The sequence below is a fragment of the Trichechus manatus genome, unplaced genomic scaffold (assembly GCF_000243295.1).
Source record: "Trichechus manatus latirostris isolate Lorelei unplaced genomic scaffold, TriManLat1.0 scaffold00210, whole genome shotgun sequence".
Lineage (NCBI taxonomy): Eukaryota > Metazoa > Chordata > Mammalia > Sirenia > Trichechidae > Trichechus > Trichechus manatus.
In genome coordinates this window covers 2550299-2571152 of record NW_004444146.1, presented here as the reverse complement: position 1 = coordinate 2571152, position 20854 = coordinate 2550299, and the positions used below count along the sequence as shown (strand labels likewise).

Sequence of the window (20854 nt, the reverse complement as noted above, 5' to 3'; positions counted from 1 at the left end):
TATTAGCAATTAAGAGCAACTGTATTTAAAATATTTTACTTGACATATGATCATTTTATAAACAGTTTTCACTTCCTCTGATAGTAGGGTTTTTTTTTGAAAGCATAATTAGAATCTTCAGATAAACTCTTCTTTAGCTGGAACTGTGGCCTCAGTCTTTATAATTCAGTCTGCAGCAGGTTGCCTACAACAAAATGGACACATTTGATTTTGATCTAATCTACCTTTCAGTGAAGATCTGCCCACTGTGAAATGAGCAAAAAAGGCTTATGTGACCCGCACATAGACTGAGAATTCCAGAAATCTCAAACGTGGCTTTTTCATGAGTATGTAAATGGACTTGGACTTAACAATAAAAAAAAAAATTTTTTTTTCACTTTTGAAAGTTGGCAAAGAGCGTTTGTAATTTTGGATTTAGATTTAAAATGCCTCATGAGCCTAGCACCTGAGTAAAAATAAGAAGTGGACTGTGTTAACTTCCCCAATTCTCAGAAAGACTCTAGTATTGGCTTGTAATGTTAAGGGCTTCAGGACTAGCCACATACAGGAGAAAATGGGCCGAATTAGAATTTCCAGAGATCAATATTGGAAGTCTCTAAGTACTGCAATATGAACTAATTCCTTACTTTTTTTTTTTTCACCACTGAGCTAAAAGGGTCTGGGGGCCATACTCTCGGGGTTTCTCCAGTCTCCTTTAGGCCAGTTTTTTTTTTTTTTTTTTTTTTTTTTGAGGTTGAAAGTCTGTCTATGAACACAATTATTTGTAAAAGTTAGGACTTCTTTTTAAAATCATTGAAACCAGGTGACAGGCACGCTGGCTGTGTGCATTTCTCTCTGGACTCTGCATTAATGGGCACAGTGAGCTTTCGAGAAATGAATCAAGTTTGATTTGGTCTTAGAAAGATGAACTAGTCATGTAAAATCAGTATCTGCACAATATTGATCTTTTGTGACACCCCAGACCAAGGCCGAGAAGTGTCCTTTCCTTACCTGTACTTCATCCCCAGCCTCAGCTGTCCTCTAACAGTCACAGAGAGGTAGCTTCTCTGTGGCACCAACCTTCAGCCTTAGTTCTGTCTGGACAGAAGGTTCACGGAGAGTCCTTCCAACTTGTACTAAATATTGGCAGAAGGTGTGCATGAAAAACACATCACTGAGCAAAACCCAGATTTTCCAAATAAAAAATCCAAAATGGAAATGACAACTGTGGATAGCTCTGTACAGTTTGGGAAATTTTACTTCCCTGGTTCAGCCCCTGAGGTGGGGGGGGGGGGCAATCCCTTGTGGCATTATATCTAGAATAAATTATTGTCAAGGAAACATGGTTCAAAGCAACCTGTTGCTGCCAGTTCAGAACAGCACCAACAAAAATCCGTAAATGAAAAAGAAAAATTGCCTTTTAGACCAGCAATTTGGGCAATTGTTTCCATCAGGCCATCATTGCGTACGTACCCTGTTGTGTAACATTTTCCAGCCACTCCTCATAAATAGTGCAAACATCAAAGCAGAGTAAACGATGGAGAGTAGATGACTTGCATGGGGGAAAAAATCACTATTTTATTAATTGTGTTAACTATTAGTTTCACTAAATCAGCTTGTTTAAAGGCAGCACATTCCCCATGGAAGAAATTAACCTAAGATTTACAAAGGCAACCTTTATATTTTTCTCTGAATGAAATATTCATCTATTTAATAAATGTTTATTGCACCCCTGCTCTGTTCCAGTCACTGAGCTCTTGGGAGACAAGAGCTGAACGAGATACAATCTCTGTCCTCAACTAAAATGAATGACATGCATTAGCTGTAAAGCAGAATTATGTTTGAATGTGCCAGCTCCAACACACAGGAGGTGTCACCTCATGAATCTGAATTACTGTCTCGCTGAGCTCAATTTTATGCACGTATACAGTGAGCTATTAAGTATCATCTGTGAAGCACCTAGCACAGTGTCTGGCACACAGGTGTTAAAAAAATATTGGCCCCCAATGATTTATAAGCTAAAATATCAAACTATTCTGTCTTCATGCTGTTTATTGCTTTAGCAGATATAAAACCAAAAACACCAAACCCACTGCTGTGAAGTTGATTTTTGTGTAAAAGATAAAATCTATAGAACTTTTATTAAGCAGCAGCAATTAGATACAACATGATAAAATTAGAGGGTAGTGATTAAGTGTGGAGAGAGACTTTTTCAGTGAGTAATGTAATTTTGTTCTCTCATTAAAACTAAAGTTTGAGAGGGAGGAATTTGGTGTTTTATCAGAAAAAATATGGACATTTACTAGCTAGATAATATGCTAGTTACAGCTCATTAACACTTTTTTTTCCCTGCTTTCAATAGCACTTTGCTTATTATTCCACACAGTTCACATAGCTTCACCCTGGCACTATAAATTAGGCTTTGGGGAATAGCAATACTTTATTACTGTAAATTTCTCAGCTGCTTCTCCCAAAAAGTGCCACAGCACACGTTTCCTTCAAGTAAAGTCTATCTTGAGGATTTTGTGGCAACCCTTGGAACAGATACGTTGCTGGTTATTGAAGATGTTTTCCAATCAACTAACAGTGTATCTATTGCATGCCTGTTTTATAGAAATGGAATCCTTTGGGAAAAGCACTCAGAAAGCATTCTGCCCACAGCTCCATATTCAGAGGCCAATTACTAAAACTCGTTTTATTGCGTCTCTTTTAGCAGGGCAGAGGAAAAAACAATGGCCATTTGTAGCAGTGTTTCTAACTGGTTCGTTATGGTTCAAACCCGTGCTGAGAATTTGCATTTCTAACAAGTTCCCAGGCGATGCTAATCCTGCTGGTTAGGGACTAATTCTGAGAACCACTAGTAGAACAGTGGTTCTCAAAATCACTGGGGATCTTGTTAAAATGTAGATTCTGATTCAGTTATCCGGGATGGAAACGCAAAGTCTCGGCACGGGTTTGAACCAAACGAACCAGATGGAAGCATTGATTTGTAAAAATTGGCTCCAGTCTGATTTTAAGGAATGGAAGGGGGAGAGCATGAACCTTCTGTCTAAAATGGGGTCCTTAAGCTACTTCTGCATATCATTTATTCTTGCTGCGTGAGCACTTTGTTACTGTCAAATACATAGCAGAGTAGTTACATGGAAATTTTTGAAATTTGTTAGCAAAGCTGAACTTCTTATTCTTGTACTCTCCACTCATATATACGGCTATTTTGTCTCTCAATGCAAATCCTTGAATCAGGAAGGACTTCTAAAGATGTCCATTAAATATTTTTAGTTTTTGAAGTTCTTTGGTGAGGTGTAAGAGAGAAGGTGCCTCCTAAAAGTTCACACCCGTCATCCTCACGCCCAGCCTCCTGCATCCCGGTTCGCTTTGTGTTCAGCATCATTCCCAAAAATCCAAACCTGTTGCCATTCCTACTCACAGCAACCCTACTGGACAGAGTATAACTGCCCCATACGGTTTCCAAGGAGCGGCTAGTGCATTCAAACTGCCAGGCTTTTGGTTAGCAGCTGTCTTAGTCATCTAGTACTCCTATAACAGAAATACCACAAGTGGATGGCTTTAACAAACAGTTTATTCTCTCACAGTCCAGTAGGCTACAAGTCCAAATTCAGGGCATCAGCTCCAGGGGAATGCTTTCTCCGTCGGCTCTGAAGGTCCGTGTCATCAGTCATCAGTCTTCCCTTGGTCTGGGAGTTTCTCTGCGCAGGAACCTAGGTCCAAAGGACGCGCTCTGCTTCCGGCACTGCTTTCTTGGTGGTATGAGGTTCCCATGTGTCTCTGCTCGCTTCTCTCTTTTATATCTCAAAAGAGATTGGCTTAAGACACTATCTAGTAGACCTCATCAGTATACCTGTCGCTAATCCATCTTACTACATCATAGTGATAAGAGTTTACAACACATAAGGAAATCACATAAGATTACAAAATGGTACACAATCATACAATACTGGGAATCATGGCCCAGCCAAGTTGACAGATATTTTGGGGGGACACAATCCATGACAGACAGCAGCTGAGCTCTTAACCACTGTGTCACCAGGGCTCCTCAGCATCATTAGCGACTCAAATGAAGGCACCAAGGAACACACCAGAGGCAGTGATCTTTTTAAAGGTCCCATATATGAATACAGATTTGCTAAAATTGAAGTCACATAAGGGGTCCAAGGCAATAAAACATGCTGGCTGCTTATTAAACAAATCTGTAATTACCTCATTTTGTAAGACTTAATAACTTAAGACTTGTGTAAATTTTTAGGATGAGTAAAGCCTCACCCCTTCGTTTCCTCATCCCCTGCCCCCTGCCACAGAACAATACGGTTTCTTCATCTAAATGCTAGATTTATAGGACAGCTAAAATTCTGTTATTTCTAGACTGTTACTCTCCCAGAATTCCTAAATTAAACATTACATTTCTATACATGATTTGTCACTAAAATTTGATACTGCCCTAGGTAATTTTTAGCAAACCAGTTCATAAGGAAATAATAAACTGGGGTCTTTTTTTAAAACAAAAATTTATTGAATATGTAATGTGTCAGGGGCTGGTATGCTGCTGTTCATGCTAGGTGCACTGATACAAATACCAATGCCTCATAAAAACACAAAGGGATTTTTGAGAGTAAATTATCTAAAAATTATCCATGACACCTGAGGTCTGAGAAACAACAGTAACAAACCAGAGGATAATGCCGGGCAACTTGAACCACTATTCATGAGTGGCAGTTGATCTGATGCATCTTTCTCCTCTGTATCTCTCAGTACCGATCCCACAGTCTCTCCCTCTCTGTATCCCCCAGTATATTGATCCCACAGCCCCTCCCTCTCTGTATCCCTCAGTATCGATCCCAGTCTGACTTTGAACCACAAGGGTTTCTTTCTCTCTCCCTCAGTGCCTCCACTGCAGGCTAGCTGTGGCTCTGCCCGGCTCTAAGACCTGGACAGCCTGGAAGTGTGCTGCTCATTATGCCAGGGGGAAAATATGGCTCAGGTTTAAGTGATACATGCCATGCCCTTTCACATTTTGTCTTCCAAAGCAAGTCACAGAGGTAGGGAAGTATAATCCTTTCCTAGAGAGTGGGTGATTTTTTTAACTTTTTATTTTGAAATAGTTGTAGATCCACAGGAAATTGCAAAAGTACTACAGAGAGGTTTTGTGTACCCTTTATCCAGTCCCCCCAGTGGTACCATGTTACATAACTGTAGTGCAATATCACAACCAGGAACTTGATGTTCGTACAAACCGCAGACCTTACTCAGATTTTACCAGTTTTACCTATTTGTGTGTATGGTTCCATGCAATTTTGTCACCACAATCAAGACCTAGAACTGTTCCATCACCACAAAGAATTCCCTTTTATGATCATACCTGCCTTCCCATCCCCCATCCCATCCCTAGCTTCTGCCAGCCACTCATCTGTTCTCCGTTTCTGTAATTCTGTCATTTTGAGAATGTTACATAAATGGAATCAGGCAGTATGTGGCCTTTTGAGATTGGCTTTTTCAACCCAACATAATGCTCTGAGACCCATCCAAGTTGTTGCATGTAGCCATGGTCCACCCCTGTCGACTGCTAAGCAGTAGGCCATGGTGTGGGTGTTTGATGACTACCACACTCCCTGACCCCTTCGTGTAATGGAGCTGGTCACAAAGGGTGCTTTCATGTGGCAGCTCAGAGCATTTGGTGTGGCCAGAGTTGAGGACATTGAGGCTGAGCCACAACAGAGGGCACTGGGGCTCCGTCCCTGTCATCACTCCTGATGCCGGTTCCCAGGATTATTTCATGGCGGCAGCAAGCCATGTCTCCTTGGGGAAAGCACCAGCTGCTCCTGGACGGTCAGAATGAGCCCATTTAAGAGACTGTGCTGCCGATGCAGAAGCCAGGGTCTGGTCTAATTCAGGAGGTCTTTGCCAAGTCACTGTTTGTGTTTCTTTTTTTTACATACGTCAAGTAAGGAGACAGGATTAGATGAGCTCTAAGATTTCAGCCAACTCTTATTCCATGGATTCAGGTTGACAAATGAACTGTAAGCTCTACAGGAACCCTCAATAAAGAAACACTAATGAGATGTTGTCTTCTTTATTTTGAAAATTAGGCCCCAGTTTGGGGGGGTAGGTTATAACTTTTCAATCTACTGATGAGAAAGTAGCTAGATTTCAGAGTCAAGCCCCGAATCATAATTCACATAACAGCGAAACTCATTTGCCAAATTTCGGGTATGTTTTGGAATGAACTTGCACATCTTCACTCCAAGAAGTTTTGCTGCTGCTTCTTCCATGATGGCACCTGAAGAGAAAAAGCTAAATGAATCTGAAGATGTGAAATGGCCGAGGTGTGGAGGGCTCTCTACACTGAACAGTGAGTCAACAGCACTAGCCAACAAATAAGGGCTGGGGTCATTCATTCTTTATATTCCTTCTGCCTTCTCAAATCTTTTTGCAAATTACCTAGTTATGTCTTTTTTCCATTTCATAATGTGAAATTTAATTATTTTTCTACCTCTGCAAAGCTAAAACATTTAGAAATTTAGAAACAGATTACATTTCACAAAGTAACCTAAAGAAGTTAAGGAAAGCAAAAACAATTACTAACGACTATTTTCTAGCTTTTTCAGTCAAGAAAGCCTTTTTCAATAATATGTAAACTTGCAAACTCTATAAAGATATTAATACCAAACCAAATTTTCCTCTCCAGCCCAGTCTTCTCCCCGGACTGCCTATGGTACACTGCCACTGAGAAGCCAAAACACCCGAAGCTTCACTTATCCAGTGCAGAGCTCCTGATTCCTATTCCAATCCACTTCCCTCCTCAGCCCCCCTTCTATGGTCCCTTCCTCATCAGCCTTGCTTAGGCACAGGCCAGGAACCTGGAGTCTCCCATCAGCCTCGCCATCTCCCCGTGGTCCCCACTCATCAGCCTCGCTGTGGCACAGGCCAGGCACATCCTCGATTCCTCCCCTTTCTCTCCCCTCAACTTCCAAACTACAGCAAGTTCTTTCAGTTTTGGCTCCAAAACATACTCTGACTCCATTCCCTCCTCTCCTTATCCACGGCCGCAATCTCGGTCCTGACCACGACCACATCATCTGACTCCAAGGGCCTCACGCCTGGCCTTCCCCACTTGTGCTGTAAATCCATATTTGGTACAAAGTAAAAGTGATTTTCTTAAGACCAACTGGGTTGTGCCACTTTGAGCTAAAAGCTTTAAAAGAAAATCCAAACTCCCTACTGTTAACTTCAAACCCGCCCCACCCCTGCCATTGCCATGAACTCTGCCCACCAGACTCTAGTTGAGCTTGTCTCTTCTCTTACCTCAGGGTGGTGTGCGCCCTCCAGGTGCGTGGCCCACGCCTCATCCTGAGGTCTCCACTGAACGCACTTCCCACTTCCTCAAATGCATCCCCTCCACATCCCAGCTGCAGTACACCCCTCACTACTCTCTGTACCAGGTCCCCACCTTTTTGGATTTTTCATTACACTTATCAAAAGTAGTAATTCCTTCCTTTGGTCTGCTTCCTTATATTTTTAACCTATCCCCTAAAACTAAAATGTAAACTCCATGAGGTCAGAGCATTGTAGCTTAGCTGGCACAAAGGGTGTGTAAAAAGTTGTTGAATTAGTAAGCACTAAATAAATTCTATTTATATGACACAGAGTGGCGTTTTTGACTACACAAGCAATACCACAATGCCAAAGGAGAGCAGAGGCCTGCACTCCCAGTCACAGCTGCTCACCTCCTGGTCACAGCCTGTGGGTGGGCTTTCTCAGAGGAGGAAGCAGGACTCTGAGAGACTGGGCCTTTAGGAAGTGGGGAATATCACAGATACCATGGCATGCCTGGAAGTAAAACGACTGGTGGGTGCTTTGTTGTTAACACTATAGTTTTAAATTTTAGTATACCCATCTTAGGAAAATGTATCAATTTTACAAGTAAGAAAACTCTTCTAATTTAAAAAGCTTAATCTAATTTCTAGCTATATAACCATAGGCAATTCACTTTAACTCTCTAGATTCTAAATTTGTTTTATCAAGTGCAAAGATTGGATCACATAATACTAAATAAATAGCCATGGCTAACACTTATTGAGCACTTACACTGTGCCAGACCCTTTGTTAATTCCTAGCAACCCTATAAGGCAGGTAGTAGTATTAATTCCTGCTTACAGACAAGAAAACTAGGGTACACAGAGGTTAAATAACTTGTTTAAGGTTACACAGTAAGTGGTGGATTCAGGATTGGAGCTCTAACATCTCTTCCAACTTTTGAATCCTAGGACTTGAATATCCACTGTCACCCATTTTGTGAGAAGTGAAATCTGGCACCCACCTGTGCACAGCAGAATCTTGCCCTGAGTCAGATACTTGATGGTTTCTGACATTTTTCTGAGACACTCCTCAGAAAGATAAGGAGGATCTGCTATCACAACATCAAAACTATGTGCAGCAATCTTCTCAGGTAAATCCAGTGGATTATTGTAATTGTAGAAGATAAACTCCTCTCCGTATATAGCAAATCTTTTGTCATATTCAAAGATGCATATAGAAAAGTCTTCTCTGTGTAGCTCTCTCAGTTTCTGGTAAACACTGGGGGCACTCACACATGCTATTCTAAAACACAAAATGAACAAATTCATCAAAGGGCTTTAATAGGTAGCTTATGGTGTTAAGTAACAATTACTTCACTAAAAAAAAAATAAGTCCTTGTGTTCAGATTTATGCTTTTATTTTCTTAACGGAAAAAATAGTGGAAACTAATAGCAGTAAATTTTGAGAAAATCTTTGCACTGCCTCACTTTAAGGGATTTGATATTTAAAAACCTGCAACTCATAATTCTGAGGTATGAAAGTATAAATATGCTTTTTGTAGCAAATAAGGTAAAACATCAGGAACATATTATAACAAACTATATAAAGGTAGACAGCCCAAAGCCTAAATTTACCTATTATTTTCATGTTGATCCTTCAATGTTTATTTCAAATATTTTTAGTCCCAAACTAAATATTTTGAAGTCATTTTGTAATATTCACGATCTTGAAAGAAAAACCCCAGGTTTCCAAAAAGATACACTAAAATAGGGACTCACCGTGTTTATGGTGCTTCAGTGCAGACAAGCCACTTTGAATTTCTGCTGCTTTTTTGTATAAGGAGATTAAAGAACCTATTTCATTACTGGCAGCCCCCACTTTATGAGTGGGTAGTGTTCCAAAAGTTAACTTTTTAAATCAGCTGCTGAAAAAGCTAGAAGCAACCTAAATATTGAGGTACTGAGTTAACTTTGGTACACTAGGTACAATGGAATACCATGTAGCCATTTTAAACAGACTGAAGCAGCCCTCCAAGACATATCACTAAGTGAAAAAAGAAAGGGACAGAACAGTGTATACATGCTTTCATGTGTATAAAAATAGGTGCTTGTGCACACACAGGCATCTCTAGGGGATGCAGAGCTGGAACCGTGGCTGCCTGGGAGGGGAACTGGGGACCTGGACAAAGTCGAAAGGGAGACTGACTGACTTTTCTCAATTCCCTTTGTCACTTTTGAAATTTTTATCATGTTCATATGTTATCATTCAAAAACATAGCTAATTTTAGAATTAAACTCAGCCTGAAACATGTGAGAAGCGTGTCTTAGCAGAGACAATGTCACACACAGTGGTTAGGTACCCATGCCAGGCTACAAAGGCCACTCAGCCCAAATACACTTGAAGCATTTAATAAAGCCTGTCGACTTCACGTAACATGCTGCTGCAGTTTGGGATGCAGGAACGCAGCTCTCCCACTGCCCCCAGACTGGCCCCAGCTCCAGGATGGGTCAGGGTGGGAGTAGAGGGAAGGGGATTATATCTTCAGTGTACTGAAAGGTAACAACCAGCAGCTGAGAATTATATACCCAATGAAAATAATTGCCAAGAAAGAGGGTGAAATATATTTTCAGACAAAAATCTGAGTTTGCCACCTGCAGATCTTTTCTAAAAAATTGTAAAGAATGTGCTTCAGGCAGAATGAAAATGGTCTGAGATGCAAGAAGGAATGAGAGCAGAGAAAGCAGCAAATTAAGTGCAGCCAGTAGTTTATTATGTAGTTTGGAATCAGAGCACCTGGGTTCAAATCCCAGCTCTGTCATTTACTTGCTGCGTAACCTTTAGCAAGTTACCTAATTTCTCTGTCCGCAGTGTCTTTATCTTAAGAATAGAGAGTATAATAATAAGTACCTCACAGAGACATGAGGATTAAATGAGGTGACACTCATAACAGTATATGGCGCAGTCAGTACTCAATAAATATTACTTATTATATTCATCTTTAAAATTATTACTCAGCTCCTCAAAATAACTGAAGTTGCTCTTCAGAAAAAATGAAAAGTTGCTTCCAAGGCCCTCATATTAATGGAAAAAAGAAAGTAAATGTAAAAACAATGTTGTTAGTAAAAGCCTAGGGCTTCCAGTTAAAGATGGCAGATTCAACACATTCATTTAGATTTGCTCCCTTATGAAACCCTACTAAATAAAACATGGATAAAGTTTTGTTTCATTTTACTGTTTCGACATAAACCTCCGAGAGACAAGAGGATGAGTGAAGAGGCTAATGAAACAACATTTAGGAAGCTAAAAAGCAAATGGATGGGTGGTAATCAACTGAGCAGACCCAAGAAAGCCAGGTCCTAAACTGGTGACCAGGAAAGCTGAGAAGCAACCCGGTTTACTCTCAGCACCCCCCAGAACCAGGTAACTCAAGAAGTGGGGGTGAAAGTGGGGCTAAAAACAGAATTACTTGAAAGGTCTATGTAAGAAACAATTAGATCCCAGGATTCTCTTCCCTGTCCCAAGCCTCCAGGTGTCTGGCCCTCCATGACTAGCAGAAAACTAGAGGACTATTCTCTGACTGGGGATGCCCAGAGGGGGGATGCCAGGCACAGGTGACCAAGAGGTACTTCACGTACATTAGATGCAGAGACCTCAGCCTTCTTTCAGTAATGTGCTTCCCAAGATGGTATCAGATGCATAACTTCCAGGCAGGAATTAGAAGAATCTTCCCTGGAGTTCTGACTAGCCCACAAAAAAAGACTTGAAGATATTGACACTGGGGGTTCCCTAGGAAATAGCTCACCCAGATCAGCTGGCAGTAAGGCCCAAAGTAAACAAGGTCCACCCATGTGTCAAAGCTTCCAGATTTTGGGTGCCTAACCTTAGATAAGAGCAGACAGCCAAGGATCCACAGTCATTCAGGGGAAGCATCTAATATTAGAAGCCAAAATGAACAACAGCACACTGGAATAAACAAAGACTACGTAAGGAGATGAAAACTTAAAAAAAACTGTAAAATTAGTATCCCCAGAAAGAACAAGATACAATTATAAAGGAATATTCAGACAGCAAAAAAGAGTTATAGACAATTAAGACTATGGTAGCAAAAATGGTAAACTCAGTAAAAAGTTTAGAGGATTAAGTTGAGGAATTCTCCAAGAAAGTAGGGTAAAAAAGATAACAGATAGAAAAAGGAAAGAAAATTAGATGAGGTCCAACAGTCAAACAATAGGAGTTCCAGAAGAAGGAGCAGAAAAAACAGAGGAGAAGAAATCAAAGAAATAATTTGAGATAATTTTCCCCAACGGAAGGAAATGAGTTGTGAGAATGAAAGGGACCCTAGAATGTAGTATCATACGTGAAAGCTCCGCACCAAGATACCTCGGACTCTGGGACTAAAGAGAAAATACTAAGCGTGCAGTGGGCAGGGATGGGGGAAAAAAAAACAGGTTTCCTGCAAAACATCAGAATAGCATTGGATTTCTCAACAACACCGATGGAAGCCCGGAGACAATGGGATGATGCCTTCAAAATACAGTGGTTCAGGGAAACAGAAGCTATTATTCCCAACCTAGAATTACATATCCAAACTATCACAATCAAAAGTGAGGGTAGAATAAAGACATTTTCAGACATGAAAAGTTTCAAAATTTCCCTCCCATGCACCTTTTCTCTGGTAGCTATTGAAGGATGTGCCCCCAGCAAAATAAGGTCGTACACTAAGAAAAAAGAAGATCTGGGATACAGGCAACAGGGAGTCCAAAAGAAAAGAGGGGTACAAGGAATCCTCAGCATGATGGTGATCTGGATTAGCACCTGGTCCAGATTGCAACAGGCTGCAAAGCTCTAGGACTCAGTAATTTTCTTCAAGAAGTTGAAATATGTGTGAACTTATTGACTGGAGATTTAGACAATGGGAGAGCATACGAGAGCTAATTAGTGACATGTAGGTAGAAATGCATAAAAAATAAGACAATTATTTACTTCAGGGAACATAAAAAATTATACAGAAGAGGAAAAGTAAAAAGCCCAGCTGTAAAGAACATTTATGTAGTCATAACAATATAAACCCTATTCTAACCAAATCAGGACATAACTCTGTTGGTAGCACGGACAGAAATATGCACATATGTGGTAGCCAGGGGAGAATGACAGACAGCAAGTGGCAATATAAGCATGTTATTTAGAAATACCAAAAGGCTGTAAATACCAGAAGAATCAATTAAAACAGAGCTCAAGGTGGAGAAGGTGGGCAGTGCGGGAAAGGGAGGAAATTAGCATTTTTTTTTTTTTTTAAACAAGCCTTTTAGAACCATTTCAGTTATACTCTTTAAATTACACACATGCAAAGTTTTTCCTTATTTATTGTGGTAAGGATATATATATAACAATACACTTGCCATTTCAACATTTTTTCCATGTACGATACAGTGACATTAATTATGTTCATCATGTTGTACAACCATCACCACTATCCTTTTCCAAATTTTTCCATCACCCTTAATAGCTAAGGGCTCCTCAAGCAATAACTCTCCCTTTTCCCCCTCCCTCTCACCCCTGGTAACCACTAATAAGCTTTGGTCTCTATATATTTGCCTTTTCTAGATATTTCATATAAATGAGATCATACAATATTTGTCCTTTTATGACCGGCGTTTTACTCAGCATGATGTTTTCAAGGTTCATCCATGTAGTAGCATGTATGAGGACCTCATTTTGCTTTATAGCTGAGTAATAATCCATTGTATGTTTGTACCACAATTTATCCATTCATCTGTTGATGGACATTTAAGCTGTTTCTATCTTTTGCTATTGTGAATAATGTTGCAGTGAACATTGGTGTTAAGTATCTGTTTGCATTCCTGCTTTCAATTCTTTTGGATATATACTTTGGAGTGGTGCTGAATTTATGCATGCAAAGTTTTGATAAAAATAAAAACCAAATGAACATAAAAAGAAAACCTGTATTCTTAAAACTTCAAAAAGGTAAAACATTAAGACTTCTCTTTTAAAGCAAACTCTAGAGGTATAAAGATAAGAAACAGGTTAGAAAATGTTAGAGAATACAGATAAATCTTACAATGAATAGACTTCTGAGTGTATCCCTAAATTCAGTATTGAAGCAGTTCTTAATTTCTCTTATGCTGCAAACCATGAAGTACAATTTTTGCAGATACAGTACTCTCATCTAGGAAGGATATTTAAAATATTACTTTAGATTAGGATACAAAAAGAAAAACACAAAACTTTGAATCTCACCTGCCACCTTCTCCAGCGACTGCAATCACTTCCTCTGCAAGCCGAAAAGCAGTTTCCTGACTATACCAAAACTGGCTCAATTGCTGGAGCAGAGGAATGGGTTTAGAAATCATTTTAGAGTTGTCATAAACTTTGTTCTTTTAATTTATACCTGCCATACCAGTGTGTATAGATACATGTTTTAAGCTTTTCTTTTTAAAACTGATTTTTAATTATCTTAAATTAATACAAGCCCCTAATAAATGGATGGAATCTAGGCATTGAGTATCAGTGATTGCTAACATCACAAAATGAGACCACCTTTGAAACAAATGTTTCTCCTCATCAAAGAACACATGCCACCTATGTATTTGTCATGCCAAAGAAGGTTCCAGCCTGGATTAGGAGTTTCCTTCAACTCATTTTTCTTCTCTTCTACCTCTTATTTTTATTTGGACTATAAAAATACAGTTAAAGTACATATTATGCACATACTGGAAACTATTAGTATCTTCTTAAAAACTGTCTCTCACCAATTGTTCACTGCATGATTAGTTTCAGTTGCCTCATTTACTGCAATGGTATATTTCTCCCCACAAGGTACGCTGGGCTCCATAAAAACCAACGGAGCACCCTGTGCACAAGAACAGAGCATGCAGTTGTGTGGGACAGAATGATACAGTGTTCCCCTAAATGAAAAGCCTCCTCTGATCTCCAGCCAGCCTGGCAGTCAGAGCCAGGAAACTCTGCATTTAATCTGTCTTAAAATGTTCCTGGGCTGCTTTCTTTCTTAGCTCCCAGAAGAAAGTATCAGTTCCTGAGTGATAGGTGATGTCGGCTTTAGTTAGTTAGGATGCAGACAAACACTGGACTAGGTACAGAACAGGTACCGTGACAATACTTTCTGAGAGATCTGGAATGCATTTACTTACCCAGTTCTCTTCTATTATTCCAATGCTGTATTTATTATCCCCTCCTGGGTCAGTTTGTTGCTTCTGCCCAGCATAAAATTCCTGGAGAGCTGCTAAGGTGTGGGAAGAAAGCTGGGGGATATCATCATCATTGGAGTCACTCATTTCATAACCTATAACCTGAAGATAAATGAGGAAAGGTGAATGCTCGAGATGAGACCTAAATAAATGATAAATGGAAAGATGCACATTGTCCTTGGTTGAAACAATATATGAGTAGGGGGAATGAGAGAACATGATTTTTAAAATTAATTACTTTTTTTTATTTTGAAGGAATTGTAAACTCACAGGAAGTTGCAAAAATAGAACAGTGTTGTGTGCCCTCCTCCTCAGCTCCCCACATAGTAAAATTTTACCTAATCAGCAGAATATCAAAACCAGGAAATGGACAGCCGTGCAATATTATTAATGAGATTACAAGTCTTGTTCAAATGTCACCAGTTTTTATACGTACTCATTTGTGCATGTGTGTCTGTGTTTGGTTCTATGCAATTTTACCCCAGGTAAAGATTCATGTAACCACCACCACAATCAAGATACAGAACCATTCAATTACCATCAAGGAACCCCTTTGTGCTATGCCTTTATAGTCACACTCACTCACACCTACCCCTATCTCTTGGCAACTACTAATTTGTTCTACATCTCTATAGTTCTGTCATTTACAAAATGTTATATAAATTGAATCATATGGTATACAACCTTTTGAGATTGGCTTTTTTAAAAATCTCTCAGCATAATACACTTGCTATCCATCTAAGTTGTTGCAGTCATCAACAGTTGTATGGATGTACCACAATTTAAACATTCACCCACTGAAGGACATTTACATTGATTACAGTTTTTCGCTATTATGAATAAAGGTACTATGAACATCTGTGTACAGGGTTTTAATTTTTTGGCTGAATTGAGAAAATTTTCTTTATATGTATATCAAAAGGGTCATGGCATCTAAATCATTTGTCAGTATTTTGGCTAGCTTATAATCCCTCAGTATAGGAAACAGATGGCCAGAATAACAGTAAACAGATAAAACAAGCAAATCAAAATAATGGTGTCATGGATTGAATCATGTCCCCCAAAAAATGTGTGTATCAATTTGGCTGGGCCATGATTCCCAATATTGTGTGATTTTCCTATATGCTATAAATCCTGCCTCTATGATATTAATGAGGGAGGATGCGTGGCAGTTGTGTTAGTAAGGCAGGACTCAATCTACAAGACTGGATTGTGTCTTGAGGCAATCTCTTGAGATATAAAAGACAGAAGTGAGCCGAGAGACAGGGGGACCACATACCACCAAGAAAGCAGTGCCGGGAGCAGAGCGTGTTCTTTGGACCTGAGGTCCCTGTGCGAAGAAGCTCCTAGTCTGGGGGAACATTGATGAGAAGGCTGACAGAGAGAGAGCCTTCCCCTGGAGCTGACGCCCTGAATTTGGACTTTTAGCCTGCTTTACTGTGAGGAAATAAACTTCTCTTTGTTAAAGCCATCCACGTGTGGTATCTCTGTTATAGCAGCACTAGAAAATTAAGATAGAGTTTGGTCCAAGAGAACGGGGTGCTGCTCTAACAGATACCTAAAATGTAGAAGTAGCTTTGATACTGTGAACGGATAGAGCAGTGACAGCGGCAGAGGACAAGCAGTAGCAGAGAACCTGCACCAGCAGAGAAGTGGCAGCGGCAGAGAACCAGCGGTAGCAGAACCAGGAGACCAGCGAGAGACGGTGCTGGAGCTGACCCACGGAGCGAGAAAGCTGAATGCCTGTGAGCAGGAGGCTTCTTGGTGGAGCGGGGTGCCTCCGGACAGCTATTGGTGGAACTAGGCTTGCCGACCCACAGAGCAAGGGAGATGAGTGCCTGTGTGCAGGACGCTTCCTGGTCGAGTAGGGTGCCTCGAGGCAGTTATCGGTGGAGCTACAGAGCTTTGGAACCCTTGCCCCAGCAGGGCAAATGTGGGCGTGAAGCCCGAACACGGACAGGCCACAGGAAGCAGAAGCTGAAGAGACAAGGAACACAAGAAGCCGAATGGCCTCAGTCTCAAAAGGTATGGCCATGATCTCAGGGGTTTCAAAGGGTGGAGCCATGGCCTCTGGTGTTTCTAAGGGTGGAGGTGCCACTCAGATGGACTAAGAATGGTGCGCCTAAAGCCAAGAGAGTAGAGTTGCTGTTCCAGTGTGACTGGAAGGCGGAGCTGAAGCCCAGGGCAGAGGGGCCTCCACTCAGAATCAGGAGAGTGTGGCCAATACCTAGAGTCTGGAAGGCAGGGCCATTGTATAAATCGTCTCAGAGAACAGAAGATTATTTTCAAAGCCTTGAGGGCTAATGTAATGTGTTCTGCTGACTTGCTCGGTGCCTGTTATCCCTTCTTTTCCTCCAGTTTCTCCCATTTAATGGAAATGCCTAGCTTGTGCTTATTCTGCCATCGTACCTTTGGAAGCAGATAACTTGTATTCTAGATTTTATAGATGAAGAGGAATTTTTGGATTTTGGACTTGGAGTTAAGACTTTTGCTATGATATGATGGGGTGAATATGTTTTACATGTTGCAAGGATGTGATTTTTTGGAGGCCAAAGAGTGAAATGTCATGGATTGAATTATGTCCCCCCAAAAATGTGTGTAGCAGTTTGGCTGGGCTGAGATTCCAGGTATTGTGTGATTTTCCTACATGTTGTAAATCCTGCCTCTATGATGTTAATGAGGGAGAATGGGTGGCAGTTGTGTTAGTGAGGCAGGACTTAATCTACATGACTGGATTGTGTCTTGAGGCAATCTCTTGAGATATAAAAGAGAGAAGTGAGCGGAGAGATGGGGGACCTCATACCACCAAGAAAGCAGTGCCAGGAGCAGAGCGTGTCCTTTGGACCCAGGGTCCCTGCACGAAGAAACTCCTAGTCTGAGGGAACATTGAAGAGAAGGCTAACAGAGAGGGAAAGCCTTCTCCTGGAGCTGATGCCCTGAATTTGGACTTTTAGCCTACTATTACTGTGAGGAAAAAACTGTTTCTTAAAGCCATCCACTTGTGTTATTTTTGTTATAGCAGCACTAGGAAACTAAGACAAATGGCAATATTTAATGTTGATAACAATGTACCGATGTTGGTATACTCTCTAATTTGGGTAACAATTTAAATTGGCATAATCTCTTTTTGGAAAGGAATTTAACAATGTAGACATAAGAACATTCCTACCTTCTAACCCAACTTTCATTGCTAATTTTTTTTTAACTTTGTACTTTGAAATAATTAAAGATTCAAAGGAAGTTGCAAAAAGAATATGGAGAGGTCTCATGTGTCCTTCACCCATTTTCCCCCAATAGTAAGATGCTACCTAACTATAGTAGTAGGAGGAGGAGAAACCTTTGTGGCGCAGTGGTTAAGCGCTTGGCTGCTAACCAAAAGGTCAGCAGTTTGAATCCACCAGCCGCTCTGTGGGAGAAAGACATGGCAATTGGCTTCTATAAAAATTACAGCTTTGGCCCTGATACAAAAACCAGACAAAGATACCACCAAAAAAAAAAAAAAAAAAATTACAGACGAATATCTCTCATGAATATAGATGCAAAAATTCTCAACAAAATTATAGCCAATAGCATTCAGCATCATATCAAAAAAAAAAAAAAAATACAGCACAACCAAATGGAATTCATACCAGGTATGTAAGGATGGTTCAACATTAAAGAATCAACATAATCTACCATATAAACTGATGCAGAAAAGGGATTCGATAAAGTCCAACATACATTTCTGATAAAAATTTTCAATAAAATACTTATAGAGAGGAAATTCCTCAACATAATAAAGGACCTCTATATTAAACCAACAGCCAACATCATTCTTAATGAAGAGAGGCTGAAAACATTCCCCTTGAGAATAGGAACAAGAACAGGAACAATGCCCTTTAACACCACTCTTATTTAACATTGGGCTGGAAGCCCTAGCTAGAGCAATAAGGCAAGAAACAGAAATAAAGGGTATCCAAACTGGTAAGGAAGGAGTAAAACTATCCCTATCTGCAGATGATATGATACTATATATAGAGAACCCAAACGACTCTAAAAGAAAACTACTGGAACTAATAGATTCAGCAGAGTAGCAGGCTGCAAGATAAACATACAAAAATCAGTTGGTTTCTATCTTGGTTATTTAGTGCTTCTATAACAGAAATACCAAAAGTAGATGGCTTTAACAAACAGAAGTTTATTCTCTCACAGTCTAGTAGGCTAGAAGTCCGAATTCAGGGTGCCAACTCTAGGGGAAAGGCTTTTTCTCTCTGTTGGCTCTGGGGGAAGTTCCTTGTCATCAATCTTCCCCTGGTCTAGGAGCCTCTCTGCACAGGAACTCTGGGTCCAAAGGATGCATTCTGCTCCTAGTGCTGCTTTCTTGGTGGTCTGTGAGCCCCATGTCTCATTTCTCTCTTTTATATCTCAAAAGAGATTGGATTAAGACACAACCTAATCTTGTAGACTGAGTCCTCCCTCATTAACATAACTACCACTAATCCTACCTCAATAACATCATAGAGGTAGGATTTACAACACATAGGAAGATCACATCAGATGACAAAATGGTGGACCATCACACAATATTGGGAGAATCACGGTCTAGCCAAGTTGACACACATTTTGGGGGGGACACAATTCAATCCATCGCGTTCCACCCTTTGGCCCCCCCAAAATTCATGTCCTTGCCACATGTAAAATATATTCATCCCATCATATCATAGCAAAAGTCTTAAGTCAACTCCAAGTCCAAAATCCAAAAATTCTTCTTCATCTGTGAAATCTAGAATACAAGTTATCTGCTTCCAAAGTACAATGACGCAACAGGCAGGCGCAAGCTAGACACTTCCATTACAAATGGGAGAAACTGGAGGGAAAGAAGGGATACCAGGCACCAAACAAGTCAGGAGAACACATTACATTAGCCCTCAAGGCTTGAAAATAATCCTCTGTTCTCTGAGACCATTTACACAATGAAACTGCTCTCCACACTCTGGGTGTTGGCCACACTCTCCAGATTCTGAGTGGAGGCCACCCAGCCCTGGCCTTCAGCTCGGCCTTTCAGGCCCACTGGAAGGGCAACTGCTTCCTCGGTTTTGGGCGGTCCCATTCTCCTAGTGCATTTGAGTGGCAAATACACCCTTAGAGATGGAGTCAGCACTGCTTCCTGTTTTCCTTGTCTTTTCAGCTTCTGCTTCCTGGTTCCTTGGCCTCTCCACCCCTTGGACATCACCGCCCGCGTCTGCTTTGCTGGGGCAAGTGTTCCAAAGCTCTTTAGCTCCAGCAATAAGTGCCTGGAGGCACACCACTCTGCCAGTAAAATTCAGCCAGAAGGCACTCAGCTCTCTTGCTCCATGGGTTGGCAAGCCTAGCTCCACCAATGAGTGCTTGGAGGAACCCCACTCTGCCAGGGAGCCTCCTGCAGAAAGGCACTCAGCTCTCTTGCTCCATTGGTAGGGTCCGGCACTGTCTTGTGCTGGTCTTCTGGTTCTGCTGTTGTCATTTGTCTGCTACTGCTTCTTGCCATCAGTGCCATATCCAGTGTAACAGCTCTCCTCATTTCCTTCTGAGTCCTCAGAATTGTCGTTGATGTCCACAATTCCACCAACGGTCTCTTCAAGGCAATCTAGGCTTTTACTATTAGGCATTTTAAAATTCTTCCAGCTTCTATCCATTCATAGTTTCAAAACAGCTTCCACATTTTGGGTATCTGTCAGAGCAGCAACTCACTCTCTTGGTACTAAATTCTGTCTTGGTCATCTAGTGCTGCTGTAACAGAAATACCACAAGTATATGGCTTTAACAAACAGAAATTTATTCTCTCACATTCTAGTAGGCTAGAAGTCCGAGTTCAGGGTGCCAGCTCCAGCGGAAGGCTTTCTCTGTCAGCTCTGGGGGAAAGTCCTTGTCATCAAACTTCCCCTCGTCTAGTAGCTTCTCTGTGCAGGAACCCCAGTTCCAAAGGACACGCTTTGCTCCCAGCACTGCTTTCTTGGTAGTATGAGGTCCCTATGTCTCTCTGCTCACTTCTCTCTTTTATATCTCAAAAGAGATTAGCTTAAAACACAACTTAATCTTGTAGATTGACTCCTGCCTCATTAACATAACTGCTGCTAATCCCACCTCAATAGCATCACAGAGGTAGGATTTACAACTCGTAGGAAAATCACATCAGGTGACAAATGGTAGATAATCACACAATATTGGGAATCATAGCCTAGCCAAGTTGACATCCTTTTTTTTTTTTTAATTGTACTTCAGGTGAAGGTTTACAGAACAAATAGTTTCTCATTAAACAGTAGTACACATATTGTTTTATGACATTGGTTAACAACCCCGCAACATGTCAACCCTCTCCC

At 40.8% G+C, this 20854-nt stretch overlaps 1 protein-coding gene across 5 annotated transcripts in view; it reads right to left on the bottom strand.

Moving 5' to 3' along the window:
• Positions 1-3939: 3939 nt before the first annotated feature.
• The window catches only part of EEF1AKMT1 (EEF1A lysine methyltransferase 1), a 54831-nt gene continuing 37916 nt past the window's right edge, over positions 3940-20854 (bottom strand). For 2 of the 5 annotated variants that reach the window (XM_023742459.1, XM_023742458.1), the window contains exons 2-5: positions 14460-14618; positions 13549-13631; positions 8312-8592; positions 3940-6271 (exon numbers count right to left, since the gene is read on the bottom strand). In XM_023742459.1, coding sequence (XP_023598227.1) covers positions 6135-6271; positions 8312-8592; positions 13549-13631; positions 14460-14603 — 645 coding nt within the window. In that variant the 5' untranslated portion in view covers positions 14604-14618 and the 3' untranslated portion in view covers positions 3940-6134. The other 3 variants (XM_004388398.3, XM_023742457.1, XM_023742456.1) reach the window with 3 other exon arrangements.